This window comes from Pseudorca crassidens, chromosome X, assembly GCF_039906515.1.
Source record: "Pseudorca crassidens isolate mPseCra1 chromosome X, mPseCra1.hap1, whole genome shotgun sequence".
Taxonomy (NCBI): domain Eukaryota; kingdom Metazoa; phylum Chordata; class Mammalia; order Artiodactyla; family Delphinidae; genus Pseudorca; species Pseudorca crassidens.
Genome location: NC_090317.1, coordinates 40,858,399 through 40,886,323, shown reverse-complemented (window position 1 = coordinate 40,886,323; position 27,925 = coordinate 40,858,399). Strand labels below are relative to the sequence as shown.

Sequence of the window (27,925 nt, the reverse complement as noted above, 5' to 3'; positions counted from 1 at the left end):
TAATTGGCACTGTTCCTGCTAACATTCATAAAGCTGTGTCGTGGTTCATAACATATTGTCATAGAATTTGTTAAGCCCTGATTTCTGTCCTCTTTCTTTAGCATGAGTGCCTCACTTTCTCAAGATAATATTAGCATGAGCATAGCAAAGGTCAAAACATATTCACTTCACTACACCCTAAAGGAAAATTCTCAAATATTATATCTGAAAAATTGTACATGTTGACTGAGTTGTTATCAATGCCATAAACTGTTCTTTTCCAATTTGTGCAGGAAGTGAATTGCTGAAACTATTTAAAGAGTTGCATGCTTTTTGTTTTGCCAGTAAATGTCAAATGTTGCAAACCAACGTGAGTTTCAATGAATTTTGAGGTTTTGTGGATTTATTTTGCCCTATAAACCATGACTTCCAAATAATCAGCCTGGTGCTTTTTGAGTGAGACTCTCTAAAATACTTATTTCCTTTTTTTAACTTGAGAGACTTTGACCCACAATCTACATTTCAGATACTCTAACTTGAAATAGTTAAAACTCATGTTCAGCCCATAGATAGTGTCAATTACCTTGTTTATTTTTTAGGGGAAATAGCACTTTACTAATATCAAATTGTAATATACCATTAATGGCAGTTAAATTTGTTACTATGAATTTGGTGCCAAGTTTCTGTATATATTAGAATCTGATTTTTTATTAAAACTATTAGTAAAAATTGAGAGAGGAATAATATTATGTTACTCTTCCATTTAGTACTAGAAGAGCACAAAGCACTTAAGAATAAATCATTTTCAGAGTGTACCAGTGGGTTTAATAACATTTTGTTCTTGGTTTTGCAGACCCCTTTACCTGAAATAGGGAGGCGAGTGAGAGTGAATAAATATCAAAAGTCTGTCGGGTGGAGATACAGTGTAAGTACTGAAAGTCTTCATTAGCCCGCAAGCCGTCTTTCCTTTAATTTTCAAGTTAAACAAGTCCCTTTGTGTTGTATCATTATCTTTAGAAGGCCACCACTAAAATTTTCTTGCCTAAAAGTGATAATATATTTATGTTTTTAACATATTCACATAGTTTCATTCATTATATGTGAACACTAGCATCTATCAGAAAGCAGGGCCTAGAAGAAATGGTTCCCTGAACAGGTAAGCGTTGACTGCAGATGAAGGACTGAGTAAATTCACAGTGCTCTATGCCCTTTAGCTGAGTAATAACAAAAGAGATGATGCGAACAAGAGTGAATTTTGCCTAAAATTGGCCTTGGCAAGGTCCTTTTTACACCTTTTACACGGTATTCCGGACTGACTGGCTTTCCCCCCATTATGATTCTAAGAAACATTGCCATCATATATGAGCACAATGATGACTACTTTTTTGTATGTGTGAGACCAGTAGCAGACAGAAAACCAACAGGCTACCCAGCCTAAGAGTGTTCAGACATCTGGCACAGTACTTGAATACATGAAGGAGTGTGAAAGTGCTTTCTACTTGAAGCTTTTTAACTGCTTTACAAAGCAATCTCTATTACTCTGATAATTTGCTGGCTCTAGAATAAGCTCTGGCAAAGGAAATTCTTTTTCAGTAGATGTTGATGATCTAGATGTTAGTGATCTATCAAAATATTCTCTGGGCCTAAATGTAGAATTTTGCTCTTACAATATAATTGATATTTTTTTTCTTAATTGTCTCCCCTGCAGTTAACTATCTAGTAGTCAAATATTTTCAACCTTTTGTGTCTTAATAAATGCTCTCAGGCTCATTTAAAATAACCTTTTCCATTAACAATCACATCCAGAAGAATGTTCTAGTTATATTAGGAAGGTATTGGTAAAGAGTTTCATGATTGGTTTAGTAAGTACTGGGCTCCTGTTTTGTTTACAGTGTATCTTGGGAAACAAAGCATATCCAAAAGTAACAGGCAGTACTGATTAATAACATGCTTTGGTTGATCAAGAATCTGTGAAAGGGACTTCCCTGGTGATGCAGTGGTTAAGAGTCCACCTGCCAATGCAGGGGACACAGGTTCGATCCCTGGTCTAGGAGGATCCCACATGCCGTGGAGCAACTAAGCCCGTGTGCCACAACTACTGAGCCTGCGCTCTAGAGCCCTCGGGCCACAACTACTGAGCCCACGTGCCATAACTACTGAAGCTCACGTTCCTACAGCCCGTGCTCCACAACAAGAGACGCCACCACAATGAGAAGCCCGCGTACCACAAAAAAAGTAGCCCCCGCTCACCACAACTAGAGGAAGCCTGTGTGCAGCAACGAAGAACCAATACAGCCAAAAAAATAAATAAAATAATAATAAAATGATCAGATTCTTTTTAAAAAAAGCTGTGGAAGGTAAGGTATGAAAATTATAATTGTTTCACCAATTTTGGTTTCATCAAACATTTGTGTTAATAAATTCATTTAAAGTTCATCTTCAAACCCTCTCTGATATTCTTTTTATAAGGAAAAACATTTTGATTCTAGAACTGGGTGAAATTTCAAAGCAAGTTTTGGCATCCTTGAGCTGCCTCTTCTTGACAAAAAGCAGGATATTCAGGCCACTCTGGGATCAACTGGCCCTGAGCCAGGAAATGCTATAGCATCATATTACTGGGATATATGTGACAGTTTTAAATTACCCACTTGGCCTGATAGATATAATGTACTTATGTGTTTCTCACAAGCTCAACTTCCTGTTAATTGAGAATGACAAACATACTAATGCTTTCCAAACATATCTGATCTTGGTCTATTGGTTTTGGGGGAGTTTACATTTATATGGGAAACCCACTCTTAAAAGTTTTTCTAGTTGGGAACTTTGTATCCTCTGATTATATATTTTAGTAAGAAAAATAAGTGATCAGCCAGTTAGCGTCTCTAAATCACCCTGAATCCTTTGGGGTAAAGAGTTTGTGACTTGCACACACATCTCATTAAGTCAGGAGTTTATGGAAAGAGCAATAAAGTGGAAGTCCAGAAACATGAGTTCAAATGCCAAGTCTACCACTAAGTAGCCAAGAAGTACTTGGAAAAGTAGTCTTACCTCTCTAGGCTTCAGGTTTCTCATAGGTAAAATGGCACCAGAATATTTGGCCTGCCTATAACAAGGTTAAAATTATGGTTAAATGTAACTACAGAGCTGCCTAGAGCCGAGCCATTCTCCTCTTCCTGCCTGAGGACATGAGATTTCTTACCCAGAAAAGAAAAGGAAGCTCTTTGATATCAAACTACCAAACAAGTTAAACGACTCAATCTAACCTGTGCTTCTTTTTAACCTGTTCTTTGAGTTCTTATCCTCACACCATCATCTCATTCTTATTTATTGCACTCTTTATGAGTTCATATTTCTCTCAGCAGAACCTTGATGCTTTCTAGGAACTGAGAGTGCCCCTGTACATAAAGAATTGCTAGGTTCTGAGGTTTATTCCTATATGATTGCAGATATTGTTACAATTTCAAAGAAGGGCAACATCACAAGGGAGGCAGAACGTTTAAGGGTCCTACATGGCAAGAATGAAAGCCACAAGGATTGATCTTTACCTTGTAGAAAACAGGTTAAGGGGATTCGAAGGAAACTTATTAACCAAGCTTCCTTGGGAGGCTGGGACGAAACGGGAACCTGAACTTCCATATAATTCTCATGCTACAAGTGATTGTTTTATTCATTCATGCCTTTATTACACAATAAGTACAAAGAGAAACTGTCATTGGGGTTTCCAACTGGAGAAATACGGCTCCATCCCCTCCCCCAAAGACATACAGGTGTCTAGATTTTTTTATAGTAATTGAATGTTTATGGATAAATCCACTGGAAAAGCCTAGGGAAATGCTAAAAAATGTTCTAGAGATGCATTTTCCCCTACCTCCAGGTCTTCAAGTCAAGGTAATTGAGGGAAATGCTGAGGAGAACTAAAGATAGTTAAAAGTTCACACATTAATTGCTTTTAATGTCAGTTGGCCCTGTTCTAATTCATTGCCCAAAATAAGCCAAAGGTATCATTTTTCACTGGATTTAAGAACAGGAGTTTAACTGTATCTTTAATTTCAAAGTCTTCACTTAATAACCAAGAGATCACTGAATAAATCAAAGAGGAAATCAAAAAATACCTAGAAACAAATCACAATGAAAACACGAGGACCCAAAACCAACGGGATACAGCAAAAGCAGTTCTAAGAGGGGAGTTTATAGCAATAAAATCCTACCTTAAGAAACAAGAAACATCTCAAATAAATAACCTAACCGTACAGCTAAAGCAATTAGAGAAAGAAGAACAAAAAAATACAAAAGTTAGCAGAAGGAAAGAAATCATAAAGATTATATAGAAATAAATGAAAAAGAAATGAAGGAAACAATAGCAAAGATCAATAAAACTAAAAGCCGGTTCTTTGAGAAAATAAACAAAATTGATAAACCATTAGCCAGACTCATCAAGAAAAAAAGGGAGAAGACTCAAATCAACAGAATTAGAAATGAAAAAGGAGAAGTAACAAATGACACTGCAGAAATACAAAGGATCATGAGAGATTACTACAAGCAACTCTATGCCAATGAAATGGGCAACCTGGAAGAAATGCACAAATTCTTAGAAAAGCACAGCCTTCTGAGACTGAACCAGAAAGAAATAGAAAATATGAACAGACCAATCACAAGCACTGAAATTGAGACTGTGATTAAAAATCTTCAACAAGCAAAAGCCCAGGACCAGATAGCTTCACAGGCAAATTCTATCAAACATTTACAGAAGAGCTAACACCTATCCTTCTCAAACTCACCCAAACTATAGCAGAGAGAGGAACACTCCCAAACTCATTCTATGAGGCCACCATCAGTCTGATACCAAAACCAGACAAAGATTTCAGAAAGAAAGAAAACTACAGGCCAATATCTCTGTTGAACACAGATGCAAAAATCCTCAACAAAATACTAGCAAACAAAATCCAACACCACATTAAAAGGATCATACACCATGATCAAGTGGGGTTTATCCCAAGGATGCAAGGATTCTTCAGTATACTCAAATCAATCAATGTGATACACCATATTAACAAATTGAAGGAGAAAAAATATATGATCATCTCAACAGATGCAGAAAAAGCTTTCGACAAAACTCAACACCCACTTATGATAAAAACTCTCCAGAAAGTAGGCATAGAGGCAACCTACCTCAACATAATAAAGGCCATATATGACAAGCCCACAGCCAACATTGTTCTCAAAGGTGAAAAACTGAAACCATTTCCACTAAGATCAGGAACAAGACAAGGTTGCCCACTCTCACCATTATTCAACATAGTTTTGGAAGTTTTAGCCACAGAAATCAGAGAAGAAAAAGAAATAAAAGAAACTCAAATCAGAGAAGAAGAAGTAAAGCTGTCACTGTTTGCAGATGACATGATACTATACATAGAGAATCCTAAAGATGCTACCAGAAAACTACTAGAGCTAATCAATGAATTTGGTACACTAGCAGGATACAAAAGTAATGCCCAGAAGTCTCTGGCATTCCTATACACTAATGATGAAAAATCTGAAAGTGAAATTAAGAAAACACTCCCATTTACCATTACAACAAAAAGAATAAAATATATAGGAATAAACCTACCTAAGGAGACAAAAGACCTGTATGCAGAAAATAATAAGACACTGATGAAAGAAATTAAAGATTATACAAACAGATGGAGAGATATGCCAAGTTCTTGGATTGGAAGAATCAACATTGTGAAAATGACTATACTACCCAAAGCAATCTACAGATCCAGTGCTATCCCTATCCAACTACCAATGGCATTTTTCACGGAACTACAACAAAAATTTTCACAATTTGTATGGAAACCAAAATGAGCCCAAATAGCCAAAACAATCTTGAGAAAGAAAAATGGAGCTGGAGGAATTAGGCTCCCTGACATAAGACTATACTACAAACCTACAGTAATCAAGACGTATGGTACTGGCACAAAAACAGAAATATAGATCAATGGAACAGGATAGAAACCCCAGAGATAAACCCATGCACATATGGTCACCTTATCTTTGATAAAGGAGGCAATAATATACAGTGGAGAAAAGGCAGCCTCTTCAATAAGTGGTGCTGGGAGAACTGGACAGCTACATGTAAAAGAATGAAATTAGAACACTCCCTAACACTATACACAAAAATAAACTCACAATGGAATAAAGACCTAATGTAAGGCCGACACTCTCAAACACTTAGAGGAAAACATAGGCAGAACACTCTATGACATAAATCACAGCAAGATCCTTTTTGACCCACCTCCTAGAGTAAAGGAAATAAAAACAAAAATAAACAAATGGGACCTAATGAAACTTCAAAGCTTTTGCACAGCAAAGGAAACCATAAAGAAGACGAAAAGACAGCCCTCAGAATTGGAGAAAATATTTGCAAATGAATCAATGGACAAAGGATTAATCTCCAAATTATATAAACAGCTCATGTAGCTCAATATCGAAAAAACAAACAACCCAATCCAAAAACGGGCAGGAGACCTAAAAGTCATTTCTCCAAATAAGATATACAGATTGCCAACAAACACATGAAAGGATGCTCAACATCACTAATCATTAGAGAAATGCAAATCAAAACTTCGGTGAAGTATCACCTCACACCGGTCAGAATGGCCATCGTCAAAATATCTACAAACAATAAATGCTGGAGAGGGTGTGGAATCCCTCTTGCACTGTTGGTGGGAATGTAAATTGATACAGCCACTATGGAGAACAGTATGGAGCTTCCTTAAAAAACTAAAAATAAAACTACCATACGACCCAGCCATCCCACTACTGGGCATATACCCTGAGATAACCATAATTCAAAAAGAGTTATGGACCACAATGTTCATTGCAGCTCTATTTACGGTATCCAGGACATGGAAGCCACCTAAGTGTCCATCAACAGATGAATGGATAACGAAGATGTGGCACATATATACAATGGAATATTACTCAGCCATAAAAAGAAACGAAATTGAGTTATTTGTAGTGTGGTGGATGGACCTAGAGTCTGTCATACAGAGTGAAGTAAATCAGAAAGAGAGAAGCAATTACTGTATGCTAACACATATATATAGAATCTAAGAAACAAACAAAAAAAAATGGTCATGAAGAACCTAGGGGCAAGACGGGAACAAAGACACAGACCTACTAGAGAATGAACTTGAAGATATGGGGAGGGGGAAGGGTAAGCTGGCACAAAGTGAGAGATTGCCATGGACATTTATACACTGCCAAATGTAAAATAGATAGCTAGTGGGAAGCAGCCGCATAGCACAGAGAGATCAGCTCGGTGCTTTGTGACTACCTAGAGGGGTGGGATAGGGAGGGTGGGAGGGAGGGAGACGGAAGAGGAAAGAGATATGGGGATATATGTATATGTATAACTGATTCACTTTGTTATAAAGCAGAAACTAACACACCATTGTAAAGCAATTATACTCCAATAAAGATGTTAAAAAAATAAGTCTTTTTTTACATACTACAAATATATTTCACTTTGTACAATAATAGTATTCCTGAAAAGTTTAAATTGAAGTTTTATAGATGCTGTAGGAGAGCTTTGTTTATTTACAATGAAATGAAATTTATAGCTAGTAGAAATTCAGACCACTTATCTCTCTAGATAGATAGATAGTATTTTTTTACATATTTGCCACTGTAATGATTAGGAAAATAATGAATTTCAGCATTTAAAAAGATAGGACAAATCAATCCAATACCTTTAAACTTCAGTCAATCACAAATTAATCAAGGCAGTGTGGTGCAAGCATAAGGATAGATACATAGATCAGTGAAATAGAACTATTTCCATATATCTGTGGTCAACTAATTTTTGACATGGGTGAAAAGACAATTCATAGGGAAAGACTAGTCTTTTCAACAAATGATGCTGAGTCAACTGGATATCCACATGTAAAAGAATGAAGTTAGTCCCCTACTTTATATGAAAATTACCTCAAAATGGATAAAAATCCTAAATGTAAGAGCTAAACCTATAAAATGTTTTGAAGAAAAATTGGAGTTCATCTTCATGACCTTGGATTTGCAATGGATCCTTACATATGCCACCAAAAGTACAATCAACAAAATAAGAAATTGATAAACTGGACTTCATCAAAATTAAAAATTTTTTCCCTCAGAAGGCACTATCAAGAAAGTGAAATGAGCACATGCAGAATGGGAGGAAATATTTGCAAATCATACACTTATAAAGTACTTATATATAGAATATATAAATAAATCTTACAGTTCAATAATAAAAAGACTATTAACCCAATTTAAAAATAGGGGCAAAGATATTCTATTAGACATGCCTCTGCCCATAAAATGATCCTTAACACCATCAGTCTTTAGGGAATTACAAATCAAAACCACAATGAGATACAACTTTCCACCCACTATGATGGTTATAATAAAACAGAAAATAAGTGTTGGTGAGGGTATAGAGAAATGAGAACCATCATTGATCTGGGAATGTAAAATGGTGTAGCCACTGTGGAAAAGTTTGGCATTTCAACAAAATGTTAAATATAGCATTACCATTTGACCTAAAAATTTCACTTCTAGGTATATACCAATGAGAAATGAAAACATATCCACACAAAAAATTGATATGAATGCTCATAGCAGCATTATTCATAAGAGCCAAAGGGTAGAAATAACTCCTTCAGTTGATGAATGGTAAATGAAAAGGAATGAAATACTGATATGTATTACAAATGGATGAATTCTGGGGAAAAAAAGCTAGTCACAAAAGTTCACATACTGTATGATTTTCATTTATATAAGATGTTAAAGATAGATAAATCTACAGAGATAGAAAATATATTTGTGGTTGCCTAAAGCTGGAATGTGTGTGGCAGAATTTGGGGGTGATAGCTAAAGGGTATGGGGTTTCCTCTTGGGGTGATAAAAATGTTCTAAAATTGATTGTGGTGATGGTTGAATAATTTTGTAAATATGCTAAAAACCATTGAATTTTACACTTTAATTGGGTGATTCCAGTTAGTGAAAACTTTACACAGTGGCCATTGCTGCTGGTCCAGGGATCACACTTAAAGAACCATTGAATTAAAAGATATTTAATTAACCTTTATTTTCTCCCCAATTCCCAGTTAACCCCAGATCTCCATCCTGACAATTCTAGTTGAGATCTTATTATAAATTGCTGTGGGATATAATGGGTTGCCATAGGATTCTCCTTCTTTGATCTACTATAGTTTAGGGTCCCATAGTCATTGAGTGGCATAGCTTCGGAATTTTATTGTCTATTCTTATTCTACAGGATGAAGAAGAAGATCTCAGGACTGAACTCAACCTTTTGAAGAAGTACTCTTTCCACAAGAACATTGTGTCCTTCTACGGTGCATTTTTCAAGCTGAGTCCCCCTGGCCAGAGACATCAACTTTGGGTGTGTATTCAGTTACCTTGATCTTATTGCATAAGACTAAGTCTCACTTGAGGGCATAAACTTTCATAAGCTGAGATGTCATTTTTGTGCACCTATAGGAAAACTTAAGCATTCAACTGATCAAAGTAGTATGGAAAAAAAGTGCTCTGATTCCTGGATATGGGAGTGATAAAATATGGAAAAATAAATTAAGTGCCTGTCAAGGGGCTCAGGGGTAGGATGGGAGAAGACTCGAACTCTGGAAATATCTAACATATTTTTTAATAGAGTTTTGTTGCTTTTAACTTTATGTAGTTACTACATTTACTTGTAAATTAAACGTATAGCTAAGGAGACTACCTGATGGACCTGGGAATAATGACTGGATAAATACAGATTCTAATTCACATTTGGGAAGAGCATATGAATGCAATTTAAGTGTTTGCTAAGTATATACACTTATGTTTAAACATAATTCCTAGAAACTGTTTTCTAAGTGGTTAGTTGACATCCTTTTCTTAGGCTTCATGCCTATAGCATCATGAATTACAAATCAATGAAGATATAAATTTTAGAGGCTAAATGAGACCCATGCTACAGTTACCAGAATTGTTGCTGCCTCCCCCTATAGGAGACGTAATCAAATCACAGGAAAATGAGCTTTGATCAACGATATCTTTATTTAAAAAGGAATATTTAGAACATAATCTGGGGTCGGTGTACACTTGCTTACATTTCGATTTCTAGTCCAAGTCAAGAGCAGCATTTTTTAAAAAAATAATGACTGAGACTTTTCAGGATCTTCAAGAGTCAAAGAAAGATTCTGTTACATTTTATGTGTGAACTTTAGGAAGCAGGATAGTGGACATAGAATGGTTTTCAACAAGGGATTGAATTGAAACAGTGGTTCTCAAACTTTAGCCTGCATCAGAATTTCATGGGGATCCTGATAAAACACACATTGCTGGGCCCCACCCACAGAGTTACTGATTCAATTGGTCTGGGGTGTGGGTCCACAAATTTGGACTTTTTAACAAGTTTACAGGTGATGTTGATGCTATTCGTCTGGGTACCACACTTCGAGAACCCTCAAATTTAGAGATCTTCGATTTAACCCTATTTTCTCCCAAATGTCCAGTTAACTAAATCCTCTATTCTCTGACAATTCCAGTTCAGATTTTATTAAATATCACTGCACATTTTTCACGGCTACTGTTTTTATTTTTCTTTTGTGGGGGCATACAAAATTTGTCTTTTAATATATTTTTACTTACAAGTTTTTTTCCTCCTGACAGTATGGCGGTCTACTTATTAGATATGTTTCTTAGTGCTCAATTTGTTTAGTCATTCAACATCTATTCATTCGAAACCCATCGACTTGCCAGGCTTTGCTAGATGCTGAGAATACCATGGTAAGCTGAATTGACATGACCCTGGCCCACTGGAACTTAAAGTTTACTTGCAAAGACAAATATCAATCAAATAATCACACAAATAAATGTATAATTTGTCAGAAGGAAAATAACATGCTTCTGTGTGGGCAAATAACAAAGGAATCTAAGTTAAGGAATGGGAAACTCTTCCTTGAGAAACTTTTTCTTGCACTGAGATCTGAAGGATGAATAGGCACTGCATGCAAAAGTTATTTGTTGAGGTAAGAATTTTCATGGGACCATTCACACTTTCTTTCCCATGTTAATCAGAACACATAGGAAGTAAATGACTAAATAATTACCATGTATAAAATGTATGTGCCAGGCACTGTGCTTACAAAGCCAGGAAAATGAGAATGCCTTGCATTCCTTTCACAGTAGAGCTCTTCTGACTCTGGTAATACTAGCAAGATTTTCCAATGTTCATCTTAGTGAATGGCTTTAATTCATGTTTGTCGTGATTCAAAATGAGCCCCTTTTCTTCCATTACCACAGTGTATATGTTGTGCCTGTTTGATATAGTTGACATGAAAATTAACCTTTTGGGTTTATCTGTATTATTGATTTTGTTAGGCTGTTTTTCTTTTCTTCTTTTTTGGGAGAGTATACTCAGGTAAAAAACACATGATATATCAATTGTGAACAAATATAAAATAAGGGAGTAATTTTCTGAAAAGAAAATCTTAGTATTCCAAAAGGAAATAAGGTAGACTTTTTGAATATTCATGATTTGGGGTTTATCCTTTTGCTTCCCTTCATCTATGGCAATAATTAACTTACCTACACTCATTTTAAAAAAAGGCATGTCTTGTTCTACTGGCAAGGTAGTATTGACATGGGCATTAATGCATAAACCTGTGCTTAAAGTTTGTGAAGTTGATTATAATAGTTACATTCTCCTTCACATTGGTCAGCCCTCTAATTAGCTAATATAGGGAAGCAAATTTACTAGTTGGGCACCTGATTCATTAGTGGCAAAAATAAATTTCCTGAGAAATTGCATTTATTAATAAAGTAAAATCTGAATGAGATACTGTCAAAGTATTAACCTTAAAATAGATTTTCTTTAGCAGTAAAGTTATTTGGAAAAAAATGCCCTACAGTAATGGAACTGACAGTTTCCCCCTTGGAGTTGTATTTTGCCAGTTTCTTGGGGAAAATATTCTAGAATTTGAAAATAAAACAACAATTTAAAAAAATCTAGTCTTAATGTTGAAGTGTAAATTGTTTTGAGATCCTCCATATCCTGCTTCTCCACCTGCAAACTATTCCCTCAACTGTGTTTTTTGTTCTACTCCAGTCATCACTCAGACTTACCCCTGTACAAGCTTCTTTCTAAAGGCAAGTCTTATTCGGTTTTCAATAAACTGAACGTTTTTCTTTCTCAGCATATACAAACACTACCTATCCTTCAAGGCTTAGCTCAAATCCCAGGTCCTGGTTAAAAATCCCTGGTGTGGTACCTGCCTTCTCTCCCTCCACAGATCTTTGGATTTTTTCCCAGTTCTTTTTCATTCTACCAGACAATTGAGCCAGTCTTTGCAATGTCTTAGTGTCTAAACATTGCATATAAACACAAGCCATATGAACTAAAACTCTCCAGATATTTTCAGAGAATTACTTCCTAAACCTTGATACTTTGCTGGCTTCCCTGCAGATGGTGATGGAGTTATGTGCAGCAGGCTCAGTCACTGATGTAGTGAGAATGACCAGAAATCAGAGTTTGAAAGAAGATTGGATTGCTTATATCTGCCGAGAAATCCTCCAGGTGAGCATTCATATAGTCATTCTCCCCTGGTCTTGAAAAAACCTGGTGGTAATATATACAATGTACCTTATACCTGCTCATAGAGGATGATTTGAGAATTCTTAACATAACTTCTGGGTCAGGATACTGAAAAAGGCTTTAGAGAAAGCAGATTTTCAGATGATGTCCTTAAACTTTAAGGTACACCAGCAGATGGCTAACCAGGTCCTTCCAAATCATGGCCTTTAATGGCTCTGTCAAAGTCAGACTGTAGTGTTCAGTGGATCAGGGATATGACAACTTGGAGTATTTATTATGTTGTTATGATTTTTAAAGTTTTTTTTAAAAAAGCATAGCACTGTCATTAGAGATTAAGATAAGTTGAGAAGTCAGTGTTTTACTCAATGGCTCCAAACCATCTACAAACTGTTTTGCAGACAGATATTCTCTCTGAATAATGGCTTACTTTTAAAACGTTCCTTATTTTTAACAACAAATTGGATGAAAGTGCCAATCTTCTTGATCTACCAAACTCAAATTTTTCTTTGTGTCTTAAGTGCTTAGCGTCACCCAAGAAGGATATTAACAGAACTGAACAGCACCACTGATAAAAGATTAGAATGTCTTTCCTGTCATCTTAATTGGATTCACTTGTGGTAATAGTGTAAATATTAAGAGTGCAAACTCTGGACTGAGTTTAAATTCTGGTTCATCATGTATTAGTTGTGTGTCCTTGAGCCAATTACTTAATTTCTCCAAATCTCATTTTCCTCATCTGTAATTTGGGGTGGTATTAGCACCTTCCTTAAAGGGTTGCTATAAGGACTTAGTAATTTACTCCACGTAAAGCACTTAGCAAAGTGCTTGGCCAAGAATAAGGACCCAATAAATATTAGCTGTTTTTACTGTTACTTCTGTTATTAATCCCCAGTTCGTATCTAGAGCAATCTCACTGAAGCCAGGGCATGGGTTAGCCAGGTCAAGGGTTAGTTTTAGTGGTGAATGGTCTGGAGACAGCATGGTAAGCCAATACAAATGGCAAATGCTTTAAAATGAATTTCCATATTCCCCCAAATTCTCAGCCTACAAGGTTGACTAGAAAATATTTTGGACTAAACAAATGGTTGGATGAGGAATAGAGTAAAACAATGCGAGCTATGATATTTAAGATATCCAGGTCTTTACTCATATGGTTCGTTGGAAAAATGGAGGCTAGAAAGGACGGTAAATGGCCCAATGTATACAAACATTAATTTTTGGTGTTTTGTTTCTTTCATGGGTGTCCTGATTTATTTTCCTTTCCTTATAGCCAAAAGTAGTATGTCTGGGAACTGGTTGTGGTAATTCCAGCCTAAAGAAAGAATTTTGTCTGAAAAATGCAAATCTGGGCCATTTTTCTTACCAAAAGTTTTTTCAAAAATACTAAGAAGAGTACCAGAAAAAGAGAAAAATATATACTGATGTTGCTTTTTAATATAAATGTGTATATATATATATATATATGTATATATATGCAGGGCTTAGCTCATCTTCATGCACACCGTGTAATTCACCGGGACATCAAAGGTCAGAATGTGCTACTGACTCATAATGCTGAAGTAAAACTAGGTAAGTTTATTCTTGTAATACTTTAAGTGAGGCCCAAAATATCTTAATAGAGAAAAATCCTTTAAGATTACTGTGTTTTCTATCATGTCACTAACAATCCCCTCTACTTATTTAGGCCGTGTCTTCCCTGCCTGCAAAACAAGTCAAAGTTTGAAAATTTGTTTGGGAAGGGAGGTTGGGACAAGAGAAAGATGCACTTAACTGCTTCTCTGAAATCATGTAGATAAAAACAACTTTTCAAGTATAATAGGAGTTTTACATTTTGATCATTGCTTAACCCTCTAATAGATTCAGCTATTACATTTATTTTAACAATTAAATTGAGTATTTACTATGTGGAAGTTTCTGCGCCATGGACAAGGATTAAACAAAAAGACAATTCTTCCACATCACAGAGCCATATTTTCCAAAGAAAATCAAAGAACTTTTAAATGACTTAAGCACAAATTGCTTCATTGGAATTTCCCCTCAAATATTTAAAGAACTGATATCAGTTAGAAATAATGCTCCAGTAATATCCAAATCAAATTGAGAATTAGAAATCAAAATACCAAAAAGTTCCTGGCTTTCTATTCCAGGGTTCAGAATGGCATAATTTATTTGAAAAACTACACATAATGTCTCACAGGCACACAGGGGACAATATATTGCACCTTTTAAGGTTTAAAATAAATATTGTTGATTTGTTTTTAAATAATACCATATGAATAATGTCAGTACTATGTAATGGCAGATGACCTCACTGATATATACAATAGAACATAAAATCACTGGTATCAAACCCTGCATTACTTTTTAATCATATCAATTCTTGCCTACCATGTCTCTAGCATGACTTTAAAATCATTCCCATTTTTCTGCTAAATAAATATAACCAAAGAAGAGAGTTTGTTCATTCACTGAGAATGCTTTTCACTGAATATTTCTGGAAGAAGCATGAGGCAATAATTGTTCTTAAAATAAGTGAAAAGTAATTTCAAGAAAATGTACTGTGTATTTTGTGTCTACAAGCTACAAAGCTAGAAACAGAATTTTAAGACACTGTGTTAAAATTCATGAGAGTCATTTGGATCTCACATTCAAGTGTGCAGGGTAGATAGTATGTCACACAGCTACTCTGTTCACATGTGGCAGCACTACCATATATCTGGGTCAAGTTGCTGGCCAGCCCTACCATTTGCAACACAGAAGAGAAATTGTAAATACGTGAAAAGCCACTGAAAAACCTGTCACAAAGTCCATGCACTAAAGATCATGTACTTGACTCTGTAGGAGAGACCTTTTAGCACTAGAGTAAAATTTAATCAGGCTTATTATATACATAATCCTTATACATTTGGTTTTAGATTTCTTAGATCCCAGCATATTTTTAAACAACATGTTATAAGGAGAAAGTTGCAGAAACCAAACTCAATGACAGCCAAAGGGAGTAACAGAAAGGAAAGAGACTGGACAGTGATTCTGTTGCAATTGCAATTGATCAATAATCCTCATATTCTGGTACCTAGGTCTTTAAAGAAAAGGTGAATGATGCCACTGCTGGGGTCTCATCTCTACTTTTAACTTCAGCTTTTCTTTTTTCCCTTTTCTTCCATTCATCACTGTTTCTTCCAGTCTTTTCTCCTTTCATTTTCTTCTCTGAATGTCATATATCAGTTTATGGCCTTCATAGGTATTTCTTGGCCCTTAATGTTGGCCCTCAGGGATAGTGAAAATGCTGAGCTCTGATGTAACCTATTCTCAATAAAATATCTAGCTAATGAGATCGTGCAACACCCAATGATGATTTTCATATATTATGGACATTTTGTTGTTATTGTTCTTCTTAGTCCTTCCTTTAACACTGCCTTAAACTCTTAACTTTAAAAATTTTCTTTTCCTTTCCCAAGTTCTTTAAACTACTTTTCAGTCAAGGTTGTTAGCCATCCTCTAGATTCCTGGAAACCATTCTAAATTAGGAAATCTACTTCATTTTTCATCCCTGTCTTATTTTTCTGGACTAAATAACCCCAGTCTACTTTAGCCTTTTTTCTGTCTGTTTCTGAGGATACCATACTAAATATTTTCATATAATATATCCCACAGATGAATAGAAGACTGACCTTTTATAGTCTAAGCTAAGATATGGATACTGCAGTAAATATTTGCATCTGATTCAGAAGATCTGTAGAAGAACTTAAACTAAATTTTAGCATAAATTCCTTTTTCTTTATCAGTGTGGTAGGGCTTTCTAATATCACAAATGAGACTTCCTAATAAAGTACTAATAAGTTTTAGATTTCTTAGATGTTGCTTATAGTGCTGGTCTTCCTCCAGCTTGGTGGCAGGTCCAAATACTACATATGTTATCACTTCAGAGGTTCAGGGTGTACTGATGGAACTTTATTTTTAATATTCATGGTAAACATTCAGCCAAACCTACTGTAGATTTATAATAGCACTGCTGATTCTCTTTCCAATATAAATACCAGCAAAATCCTATTTCCCAGTGTTCCTGGAGTAGACTTCATGGTAAAGTTTGCTGGGCTGGAATGAAAATCTGTTATCCATTGTGGCTTTTGTATTGGCTTTCCAAGTTAAAGCAATAATTTATTGACCTTTTTGTTACTGATTAATTATTCTGACAAATGAATTTTGCAGTGGATTTTGGAGTGAGTGCCCAGGTGAGCAGAACTAATGGGAGGAGAAATAGCTTCATTGGGACACCATACTGGATGGCACCTGAGGTGATTGACTGTGACGAGGACCCCAGACGCTCCTATGATTACAGAGTAAGTGTAAGGATTCAGATAGTAGGAATCAAATTTTGGAAAGGACTTTTGACTTTTTATTTTAATTTATGAAATAAAAGAATAAAAAGCAGGCAGCTCCCTTTTTATGATTCTTTTAATGTATTCTTTTTTATATCTTTATTGGAGTATAATTGCTTACAATGTTGTGTTAGTTTCTGCTGTACAACAAAGTGAATCAACTATATGTATACATATATCCCCATATCACCTCCCTCTTGAGCCTCCCTCCCACCCTCCCTATCCTACCCCTCTAGGTCATCACAAAGCATCAAGCTGATTTCCCTATAAAAAGCAGGCAGTTGCTTCTTTCACATAGACTCTAATAAGAAATGCTAGACACTGTTCCTATATGTGGTTTAATGATGTGCATAAAAATAATATTTTCTAAGAATGTAGACAAAGTAGACCATTGGGAGTTATCCATATTTGAGGAAGAATGTCTAGTTCATATTGCTTGCAACTTCTTGGTAAAAATATTATATTATGTGGCTTTATATGGAAATTTAACTTCCAGGGACAGAGTGCTTTGTAAACTTAAAAATGAATAAATGTAAAGCCAATTATTAATCCCCACAGTAACTTAGCTCCAGAGAGAAAAAAATAATAATTTGATTACTCAGAGTAATGGAGAAAATCCTTGGCATGGTTCACCTCCAAACCACAGAAAATCAGTGGAATAGACAAATTAAGTAACAATTTATGCTATTTATTAAAATTTCCACTGAAGCTGCAATTTGGACAATATACATCTATGTACACATTTCAAAAAGCTGGTGTGGAAAGAAAACTCTCCATTTGCTATAGACTGGAAAAACCACACTCACTCTCCACATCATAAGTCATCCGAACAATTCATTGTGGTTTCGTTGTATGGAACCTAGGACTCAATACTTGAAGTTGATTAATTCAAGTTTCATCTCTTTTCCCTTTCCCTTAAATGCCCCCTGCTTGATCTGCAAGCAGACCTGATGAGAGCTTATTATAGCCCAGTACTATTAGGAGCTATGGAGACAATGGAAGTGTAATGTTCTTTAAGTGGCTTGCTGTAAAAAAAATAATGTTTTATAGCTGTACAATTTTTGGCAGTCTTCCAAGGACTTTCACCCATTTTAATTATATGTCTTTAATTTTTAGTCCCATGTAACTTAAAGAAAACTTAAACCATCACAACAACCCTTTGAAGCTAAGACATCTATAAACAGGTGTTTTAACAATTCAGTTAACTTGCTTAGGAGTCATTAAGCCAAACAGTGCACCTCTAGCCCTGTGCCCTTTCCACATTCTAAAAAACAAAGTACAGTTAATAGTAGTGAGGGTCATTTCCTAGAGCCTCCTAGAACATAATTTCCTAGAATTATAATAATTCTATCTTCAATATACTATATTCAAGGCACTGCTGAAGTGCTTATATATAGTATTTCATTTAATACTTATACTAGTTCTATGATGTGTATACCATTATCATCTCTACATAAGGTGAAATTGAGATACAAAGAGTTAAATCATTTACCTAAGATCCAACTTCTTTACAGCTAGTAGTATGTGATAGGACTTCTTTACAATAAATTCCTTCTGTTATTTCAGTTAAGGTAACAATAGCAATACATCCAAGATGAATTTTCCTTACATTGAATCCCATCCCATGTCAACTGGTTGTGTAGTGTAGTACTGGCTGGTCACAGGGTCAATAAGATCTTCCTATAACATCAGTCTCTAATGAAGCCCCATTATAGAAAACCCATAAAATGGCTGTAGCATTGACATCTCCCCTCAGCCAAAGATTGTTTTGAGATTCTAAATACTATCAGTTTCCCATTTTTAAGTGACATTTTTTTGATCATCTTTTCTTTTGCAGAGTGATGTGTGGTCCGTGGGAATCACTGCTATTGAAATGGCTGAAGGGGCTCCTCGTGAGTAAAAATATTTGTTGTTTGTTCAAAGTTAGGGAAACATGTTGTACAAATCTGTCACTTGTACTAGCTAGCTTGTACTGGCTACAAAGGTGCCACACTATGTGCCAAACTATAAATGGTGGCCTTTTCCTGCTTACCGAACGCTGCAGTCAGAATGGCCAGATATGTCTATAAGAAGAGTTTGTATTTTTCTCTCTTAAGATATCTTATTTTAGGATGATTGAGTGTTGTTTCAATTTAGCCTCAATAACATTTGGTCCTGATAGTCCTAACCAAACAGAATATAAAGGCATTCAGTACATATTCACTGGTGGAATATTTAGGTTCCCAAACATTTACAGTTATACCCTGCTACTACTTCAGACTGTGACAGTTGAGAAAATCCCCCAGTAGTTCCTTTTAATTGAGCCAACATTCTCAACAACATTGAGAAGTAAGTTTTTTATTTTCCTTTGGAGTCAGTCTAGCTCATCATTGGTGCCTTCCTTGCTCCTATCAGCCACTTCATTGCCCCTAATTGTTCAGAAGGCTTCATTTCCTCTTGTTTCCCCCTCCTTCCCATCATTTAAATGACCTGTCAGCATTCTGTTCTCTCAGGACACTGTTTTCTGATAGGAAAGTGAAAATAGAATGTGAACTTGTGTATAAATGATTAATAACCATCTAATGTATGACCCCATAAGCAGAGCATATTTGTTGTCCTCAATACCTAAATCCAAGGATATAAATAATAAATACATTCCTAGTATTGATGAGAAGTGAGAGAAGTGCCTGGAGTGTGTGTGTGTCAGGGGGCAGGGGTTGGAATTACTTTGCTTCTCCCTCTCCAAGCAGATCTTGTAGGTTCCCATGTCCCTACCTGCTTCATCTGCACAGTATCTACTATATTATCACTGTGTTTCAAGGCTAATGGGAGTAGAAATAGTGGTAACAGAATTGTTAAGAATTCCTGGTGTCCCTTAGAATATCACATATCATAGAACGGGCTTGGATTAAAGCTGAGCCAGATGTGGAGATCAGGTCACTGCTGCGTCTCTGCTAGTGCCCAAAAAGCTACAAAGTACCTATATTGGGTGAGTTTTTAAATGATGGAAAAATTGTTTACTCCACATATATATAATTGAGATGAAACTGGGAAGGTACATATTATTCCTCATTATCTCATGATTATTTCTCTTTATGAAACATGCTTAAATTATATTGAGCTCCTCCACTCTTCCTCTTCCTCCTCCTCTCTTGCTCTCTTTAAATACACATATTGTATTTCATGAATATTGATGCATGTATTTGGTTAGGATGAATGACTGCATCAAGTAGTATATTATTTCTATTGTCTTTCCAAAAAGACTAGCTTTCTACATTTTGCAGATTTGTACTTTTTGATTCACCTTTTTTGGTTTCACTTTTTTATTCTAAAACAATAAATCATTGGAGAAAAGAGGCGTAATGAGCAACTCACAGAAGAAATACAGAGAGGGAGTTCTTCACAGAATACACAAATGGCAACTTTTTGCAAAAGATAGCTGAGGACCAGGAGATTCTTAACTAACAGTAGAAAATAGGACCAGCATGCCTGGATAAGTAGTCATTGGAATGGTGCAGCTTTAGTCATGAACAACTTGAAATAGCCATACTGCTAAAACATTTGTCTTTCACCAGTCTCCTTTATTGCCTGGAGTATTAATTTTGGATGGAAATGGCTGTCATCAATTTAAATACAGAAATCCCCCAGGTTGTGATATTTATCATCTCAGAAAGGATGGCCTTCCAAAGTGACAGTTATGTGATAATTACCTCTGAGGTCCAAATAACAAAATCCCTTTCTGCCTTTGGTGAGTCTCTCCCAGGGAAGTAAAAAGAAATAGAGAATACCTTCTCACTAAAAGGGTGCTGTAGGGACTCTCAGAGGAGAGAGAATCAGGACCCTTGCACATCAGGACTTTAAGTCCTTGGATTCTGGATAGAAATTCAAACTTGATGTGCAGTCCTTTAAACCAAGGCCAGAACATTACTAGTAGTTATTCAAACACCGGAATATCATAGGTCAATTAATATTGAATATGTGTAGTTCTTAGTTTCTTTGTTTTTTATAGAAAAGTGAATCGTTGCCTGGAGAAGCAGGACTGGATTGACAGTTTACTCCAACTCTCCTTCCTTGTCAAGGATCTACACCAGCCAATTTACCTTAATCAGAACTGTATCTTTTCCTATGTTAGCATTCTCCTTGGTGTTGTAGAGATTGTTTGTAATACTATCAGACATGCTTGTTTATAGTCCTACTTCTATTCCTTGTAGTGTCCTTCCCTTACACCCCAGATCAATCTTTACCTGAGTGTCTTTACCCCTGTCCCATCAGGAGATCCATTTCTTCAGTATTCAGAAGATTCCTTTGGATCTCAACATATTGTAGGTGTTAAACCACGTTATTTAAAATAATTCAAACTACACCCAGTTTAATGTTTCTAATCTATCAAGATATGTATTTTTAAAGTAGATTTACTACTTCAAAGGAATGAGCTTCTAATGGTGAAAATTTAGGCAACATTAGGATATATGGGGTGAAGGGGACATTAACTGGAATTCCTAAAATTAAACAATATAGGAAACCTCCACAATTGCTGTTTGACATAGTTCTTGTACCCACCCTATGCCTCATTCATTTGTGGACTTCTCCTTTCCTTTCATGAAAACTTACCCAGCCTATGCCCTAACTCTTGACACTGAAGATGTTGTTAGTTAACTGAGATGCTCAGATGTTAATAAATGACAACTGCTTAATATTGTAAAAATTTACTTACAGTATGTTTAAAGGACAGATTCTGGTGATTGATTGGACACAGTAAAGGAATGAAGAGAATCAAATATTATCCGGATGTTTTGAGCTGGGGGCTAATTTTGCCCTCATTTATATACCTGCACCTTCTATTAATTTATACCCATGTAATTGAAACGAAAATTTGACCTTTGAACAATTGCCTTTATATTACTCTAATGAAATTACCCTGGGGAGTTTCTTTCTACTACTATGAGAGGCCAGTTTGACATTGTAATTTCTCTGGAGATGTATTTTGGGAGAGGAAGGATGCCTCTAAAGAGTTATTAATATCAAAATGTCCTCAGATGAATGGCACACTTCTAGTGTTAGATGAAATTTACACTATGGCTTTCCTTTGGGGGAATTATTGCACTGCCTGTTTTCTTTAATCAAAACACAAGAGGAAATAAGTGAAGTGAGACACATATTTAAACACTTACAGAAAATCCCAGAATTCCCAAGCCAATGAGGTAATGAAATTATATACCACATATTGGAATAGGCTTTTCTTTGTATGGCTGTGTGTCTAAAAAAAGGGAATGAAAGTCTAGTAATATGGCACAGAATTGAGGTGCCAGATAGTTAAAATCTTATAATATCAATAGCTAATATTTATTAAGTGCTTACTCTGTGCCAGACACTTTTATATGTAGGTTGCCATTTAATCCTCATAGCAACTCTTTGAAGGAATTCTTGATATATTTCCTGTTTTTAAGATGAAGAAACCAAGGCACAGAGAGGTTAAGTAATTTGCCCAAGGTCACAAAGGTAGAATTAGGATTTGAACACAGATGATCTTACTCTAGAGGGTGTGTTCTTAATAGTTACTCTATCTACTTCTTTTCCTAGGACTGTCAGCTTCCAAAACAGATTATTCTCCTCTTTTTAGACTACTAAATCATTGTTTATATATTATTGCAAATAGTTATTAGTCTGGTTGACTTTTTCAGCCTATAATTACATATTCCAATTTTACAGCTGTAGATACCTGCAGTACAAAACACAGAAGAGTGCTTGTCTCCACCTGTATTGTTTACTTCTCTAGATATAAATTATCAATCACACATTTCAAAATTTTTATCTAGTGTAATTTATTATTATTTGTCACACCTGGCAATAGTGAAGCTTTAGGATCTTATATAATGGACTGTTTGCGTTAAAATCAGCTTTCCTCTAACTACATTCTTTTGTATCTATTCCTTAGTATCTATTCAACATGATATGTGAAAGAATAGTGAGAATCCCCTCTGGAATAAGAAGTGTGTTCTGTAGTTACCCTTATTACTCATTCTAAGCTTATCTATTTTACTTTGCAGCCCTGTGTAACCTTCAGCCTTTGGAAGCCCTATTCGTTATTTTGCGAGAATCTGCTCCCAAAGTCAAATCCAGCGGATGGTAAAGATGAATGACTTAATCTCTTAAACACATTAACCTGACATTTTTATGTAGCAGAATTCATTTGGTCAGTCCTGCTTCAACATCCTTATTGGACAATATTTCCTAAAAACCAATACCTTAAGTAAGGGGGTCTAAATGACTAGTGTTCATTAAGAGCTAGCTAGCCAATCAGAAATAATACTCTCCATAGTATATTGTGATGACATTACTGTCCTGGCATTAGTGGCATATTCAGTTATTTCTTCAGTAATGGGATGGACTAATGGAAGCCATTTGAGAAGTTTCTCACTGAGCCCAGATAGGCAGTCAGTGATTGTGATATATAGCCCAGTCTTTTTACCCATTAAACTAAACATCCAAAGACCTAGAAAAGAGGACTTGTTCTCTCAGCGTGCTACAGCCCAACTAAACTTGGGATTCTTTCTTCCTGAAACTTTTTGATCTAGTACCTGAAGCTCTTGCTTGTCTTAGTATTTATTGCTTTCCTGGTAGAAGTGGTTACTATGATTTGATTGCAGACATTCTTCCTTGTGATTAAATTTAACCCTTCCCACAGATTCAGGCTTTCTGGTCACATCTGTTTCTGTGGGCCATTTTATAAGATTAATTAGTCATGGTACTATTAACACCCTTTTCTGGATCATTACATTGGCACCTTTATAGCTTAAAGTGCATATAGTCAAGTGAAACACTCAGGCTTCAAAGTATGACTACTGTGGGATGACCAATCTAGTCTCATGGTCTACATAAATCACATCAACCACTTAATTGCCTTCACACCACTTGACTTTTTATCATGTACATACTTCCGAACTCATTGAAGTTTCTACTATTATTTGGGTAGAAAATGCCATTGACTCTGGCCTCTTCAGAGGTTTGAATGGCATTGCTGTGTAATGTATATTGTCAAACTGCAGAATATTTGGCTATTGAAAAGACTATTAATAGCTAGAGACAACTCTCTTCAAAAATACAACCTTCAGAGTGGCATGTGGGTGGAGGTGGGAGGAGGTGTGGCAGGCCTGAGAATGCTCTTTTATCTCTTTGACTCATTTCTTTTAGGTCCCGCAAGTTCCATAATTTCATGGAAAAGTGCATGATAAAAAATTTCTTATTTCGTCCTACTTCTGCAAACATGCTTCATCACCCATTTGTTCGGAATATAAAAAATGAAGGGCATGTTGTTGAGTCATTAAAGAAGCACCTTACTGGAATCATTAAAAAGAGACAGAAAAAAGGTAGAATATGTGAATCTTCATTTTACTGGAATAAATATTCAAATGAGAGCAAAATTTATTAAATTTTTTCAGAAAAAAATATTTAAGAATTAGGTTGAAAGTAAAAATTCTGAGACCACTGATATTTAGTTTTTCCACTAATATGCCATATGCATTTAATTCATTGTCTCTTACCTGATCATATATATATACATAAGATTATAATTTTTTGTCAGTTACAACTGGCACGTGTTCATATTTACAAAGACTTTGAAGGCCTCCAGAAGAATTTTGTGATATGCCAATTTCATTTTAAGAAAACTCCTAACTGAAGAAATAAAATTTTAAAAAAGATAACAAAATCTATATCTTATTATTCTTTTTTGGCTAATATGTTAATTAACTCCAATGAGATAAATGGATTTGTAATTATCCATTTTCTGACTACTAATTTTGAAGTAATATCAGTGTACCATACAAAGTTGATTTTATGTACGAATCTCCAACTTTAAGATGAAATTAAAGGAACACATTTATGCAAATAAAAGTAAGCTTCTAGATTTTAATGTCAAAAATGGCAGGATGAATGTTCATCAAACCCAGAGGAAATTACTTAGGAAGTTCTAACTTTATAGGCTGTATACCATATTCCGCATTTAACTTAGGGCACCATAGGCAGGGTTGAGTGGTAATGGAATAGCAAGGGGGGAGCCTGAAAAAGATAGCAGGCATTCTCAGATTCACTCTAAGATTGATTGCAGTGAGCTCCTTCCATCTACATAAATATACATATCTTATTTTGGAGTGAGAAGCAGAAGGAATTAATTTATTTACCCATGGTGGAGAATTTATTGGACCAGCAACACAGAAGCTGACCAGTCACAAATGGATACAGGAAGACCACACATCTAGTTGAGAATTCGCTAATTACCAGAGCTGCAAGATTTTCAAAATGTAACCTGCAGGAAAAGACACGATTATATGGAGATTACATGGAAGATGTAAATATAGTTGTCCTAAACTCTTTTTTTTTTTAATGTCTTTATTGGAGTATCATTGCTTTAAAATATTCTGGTAGTTTCTTCTATATAACAAAGTGAATCAGCTATATGTAGACTTATATCCCCTCCCTCTTGTGTCTCCCTCCAACCCTCCCTATCCCACCCCTCTAAGTGGTCACAAAGCACCGAGCTGATCTCCCTGTGCTATGGGGCGGCTTCCCACTAGCTATCTAATTGACATTTGATAGTGTATATATGTCAATGCTATTCTCTGACTTCGTCCCAGCTTACCCTTCCCCCTCCCTGTGTCCTCAAATCCATTCTCTATGTCTGCATCTTTATTCCTGTCCTAACCCTAGGTTCTTAAGACCTTTTTTTGTTTTAGATTCCATATATATGTGTTAGCATACGGTATTTGTTTTTCTCTTTCTGACTTACTTCACTCTGTATGACAGTCTCTAGGTCCATCCACCTCACTACGAATAACTCAATTTCGTATCTTTTTATGGCTCAGTAATATTGCATTGTATACATGTGCCACATCTTCTTTATCCATTCATCTGTCGATGGACACTTAGGTTGTTTCCATGTCCTGGCTATTGTAAATAGAGCTGCAGTGAACATTGTGGTCCATAACTCTTTTTGAATTATGGTTTTCTCAGGGTATATGCCCAGTAGTGGAATTGCTGGGTCGTATGGTAGTTCTACTTTTAGATTTTTAAGGAACCTCAATACTGTTCTCCATAGTGGCTGTATCAATTTACATTCCCACCAACAGTGCAAGAGTATTCCTTGCTGGTTTCCTCTCCAGCATTTATTGTTTGTAGATTTGCTGATGATGGCCATTCTGACTGGTGTGAGGTGATACTTCAATGTAGTTTTGATTTGCATTTCTCTAAGGATTAGTGATGTTGAGCATCCTTTCATGTGTTTGTTGGCAATCTGTATATCTTCTTTGGAGAAATGTCTATTTAGGTCTTCTGCCCATTTTTGGATTGGGTTTTTTGTTTTTTTCATATTGAGCTGCATGAGCTGCCTGTATATTTAGGAGATTAATTCTTTGTCAGTTGCTTCATTTGCAAATATATTCTCCCATTCTGAGGGCTGTCTTTTCGTCTTGTTTATGGTTTCCTTTGTTGTGCAAAAGCTTTTACGTTTCATTAGGTCCCATTTGTTTATTTTTGTTTTTATTTCCATTTCTCTAGGAAGTGGGTCAAAAAGGATCTTGCTATGAATTATGTCATAGAGTGTTCTGTCTATGTTTTCCTCTAAGAGTTTTATAGTGTCTGGCCTTACATTTAGGTCTTTAATCCATTTCATTTTTGTGCATAGTGTTAGGGAGTGTTCTAATTTCATCCTTTTATATGTAGCTGTCCAGTTTTTCCAGCACACTTACTTAAGAGGCTGTCTTTTCTCCATTGTATATTCTTGCCTCCTTTATCAAACATAAGGTGACCATATGTGTGTGGGTTTACCTCTGGGCTTTCTATCCTGTTCTATTGATCTATCTTTCTGTTTTTGTGCCAGTGCCATACTGTCTTCATTACTGTAACTTTGTAGTATAGTCTGAAGTCTGGGAGCTTGATTCCTCCAGCTCCGTTTTTCTTTCTCAAGATTGCTTTAGCTATTTGGGCTCTTTTTGGTTTCCATACAAATTGTGAAAATTTTTGTTCTAGTTCTATGAAAAATGCCATTGGTAGTTTGATAGGGATTGCACTGAATCTGTAGATTGCTTTGGGTAGTAGATTCATTTTCACAATGTTGATTCTTCCAATCCAAGAACATGGTATATCTCTCCATCTGTTTGTATCGTCTTTAATTTCCTTCATCAGTGTCTTATAATTTTCTGCATACAGGTCTTTTGTCTCCTTAGGTAGGTTTATTCCTAGGTATTTTATTCTTTTTGTTGCAATGGTAAATGGGAGTGTTTCCTTAATTTCTCTTTCAGAGTTTTCATCATTAGTGTATAGGAATGCAAGAGATTTCTGTGCATTAATTCTGTATCCTGCTAGTGTACCAAATTCATTGATTAGCTCTAGTGGTTTTCTGATAGAGTCTTTAGGACTGTCTATGTATAGTATCATGTCATCTGCAAAGAGTAACAGCTTTACTTCTTCTTTTCCAATTTGAATTCATTTTATTTCTTTTCTTGTCTGATTTCTGTGGCTAAAACTTCCAAAACTATGTTGAATAATAGTGGTGAAAGTGGGAAACCTTGTCTTGTTCCCGATCTTAGTGGAAATGGTTTCAGTTTTTCACCATTGAGAACAATGTTGGCTGTGGGTTTGTCATATATGGCCTTTAATATGTTGAGGAGAGTTCCCTCTATGCCTACTTTCTGCAGGGTTTTTTCATAAATGGGTGTTGAATTTTATCGAAAGCTTTCTCTGCATCTATTGAGATGATCATATGGTTTTTATCCTTCAATTTTTTAATATGGTGTTTCACATTGATTGATTTGCGTATATTGAAAAATCCTTGCATCCCTGGTATAAACCCTACTTGATCATCGTGTATGATCCTTTTAATGTACTGTTGGATTCTGTTTGCTACTATTTTGTTGAGGATTTTTGCATCTATGTTCATCAGTGATATTGGCCTGTAGTTTTCTTTCTT

The 27,925-nt window shown here is 35.6% G+C and overlaps 1 protein-coding gene across 3 annotated transcripts in view; it reads left to right on the top strand.

The window, feature by feature from the left end:
- The window catches only part of NRK (Nik related kinase), a 166,860-nt gene that overhangs the window by 77,238 nt on the left and 61,697 nt on the right, over window positions 1-27,925 (top strand). For all 3 annotated transcript variants that reach the window (XM_067722527.1, XM_067722526.1, XM_067722525.1), the window contains exons 4-11: window positions 833-904; window positions 9,281-9,406; window positions 12,476-12,586; window positions 14,083-14,173; window positions 16,814-16,944; window positions 18,821-18,875; window positions 23,010-23,088; window positions 24,154-24,329. In XM_067722527.1, the coding sequence (XP_067578628.1) occupies window positions 833-904; window positions 9,281-9,406; window positions 12,476-12,586; window positions 14,083-14,173; window positions 16,814-16,944; window positions 18,821-18,875; window positions 23,010-23,088; window positions 24,154-24,329 (841 nt within the window). The remainder of the gene's footprint in view (window positions 1-832; window positions 905-9,280; window positions 9,407-12,475; window positions 12,587-14,082; window positions 14,174-16,813; window positions 16,945-18,820; window positions 18,876-23,009; window positions 23,089-24,153; window positions 24,330-27,925) is intronic.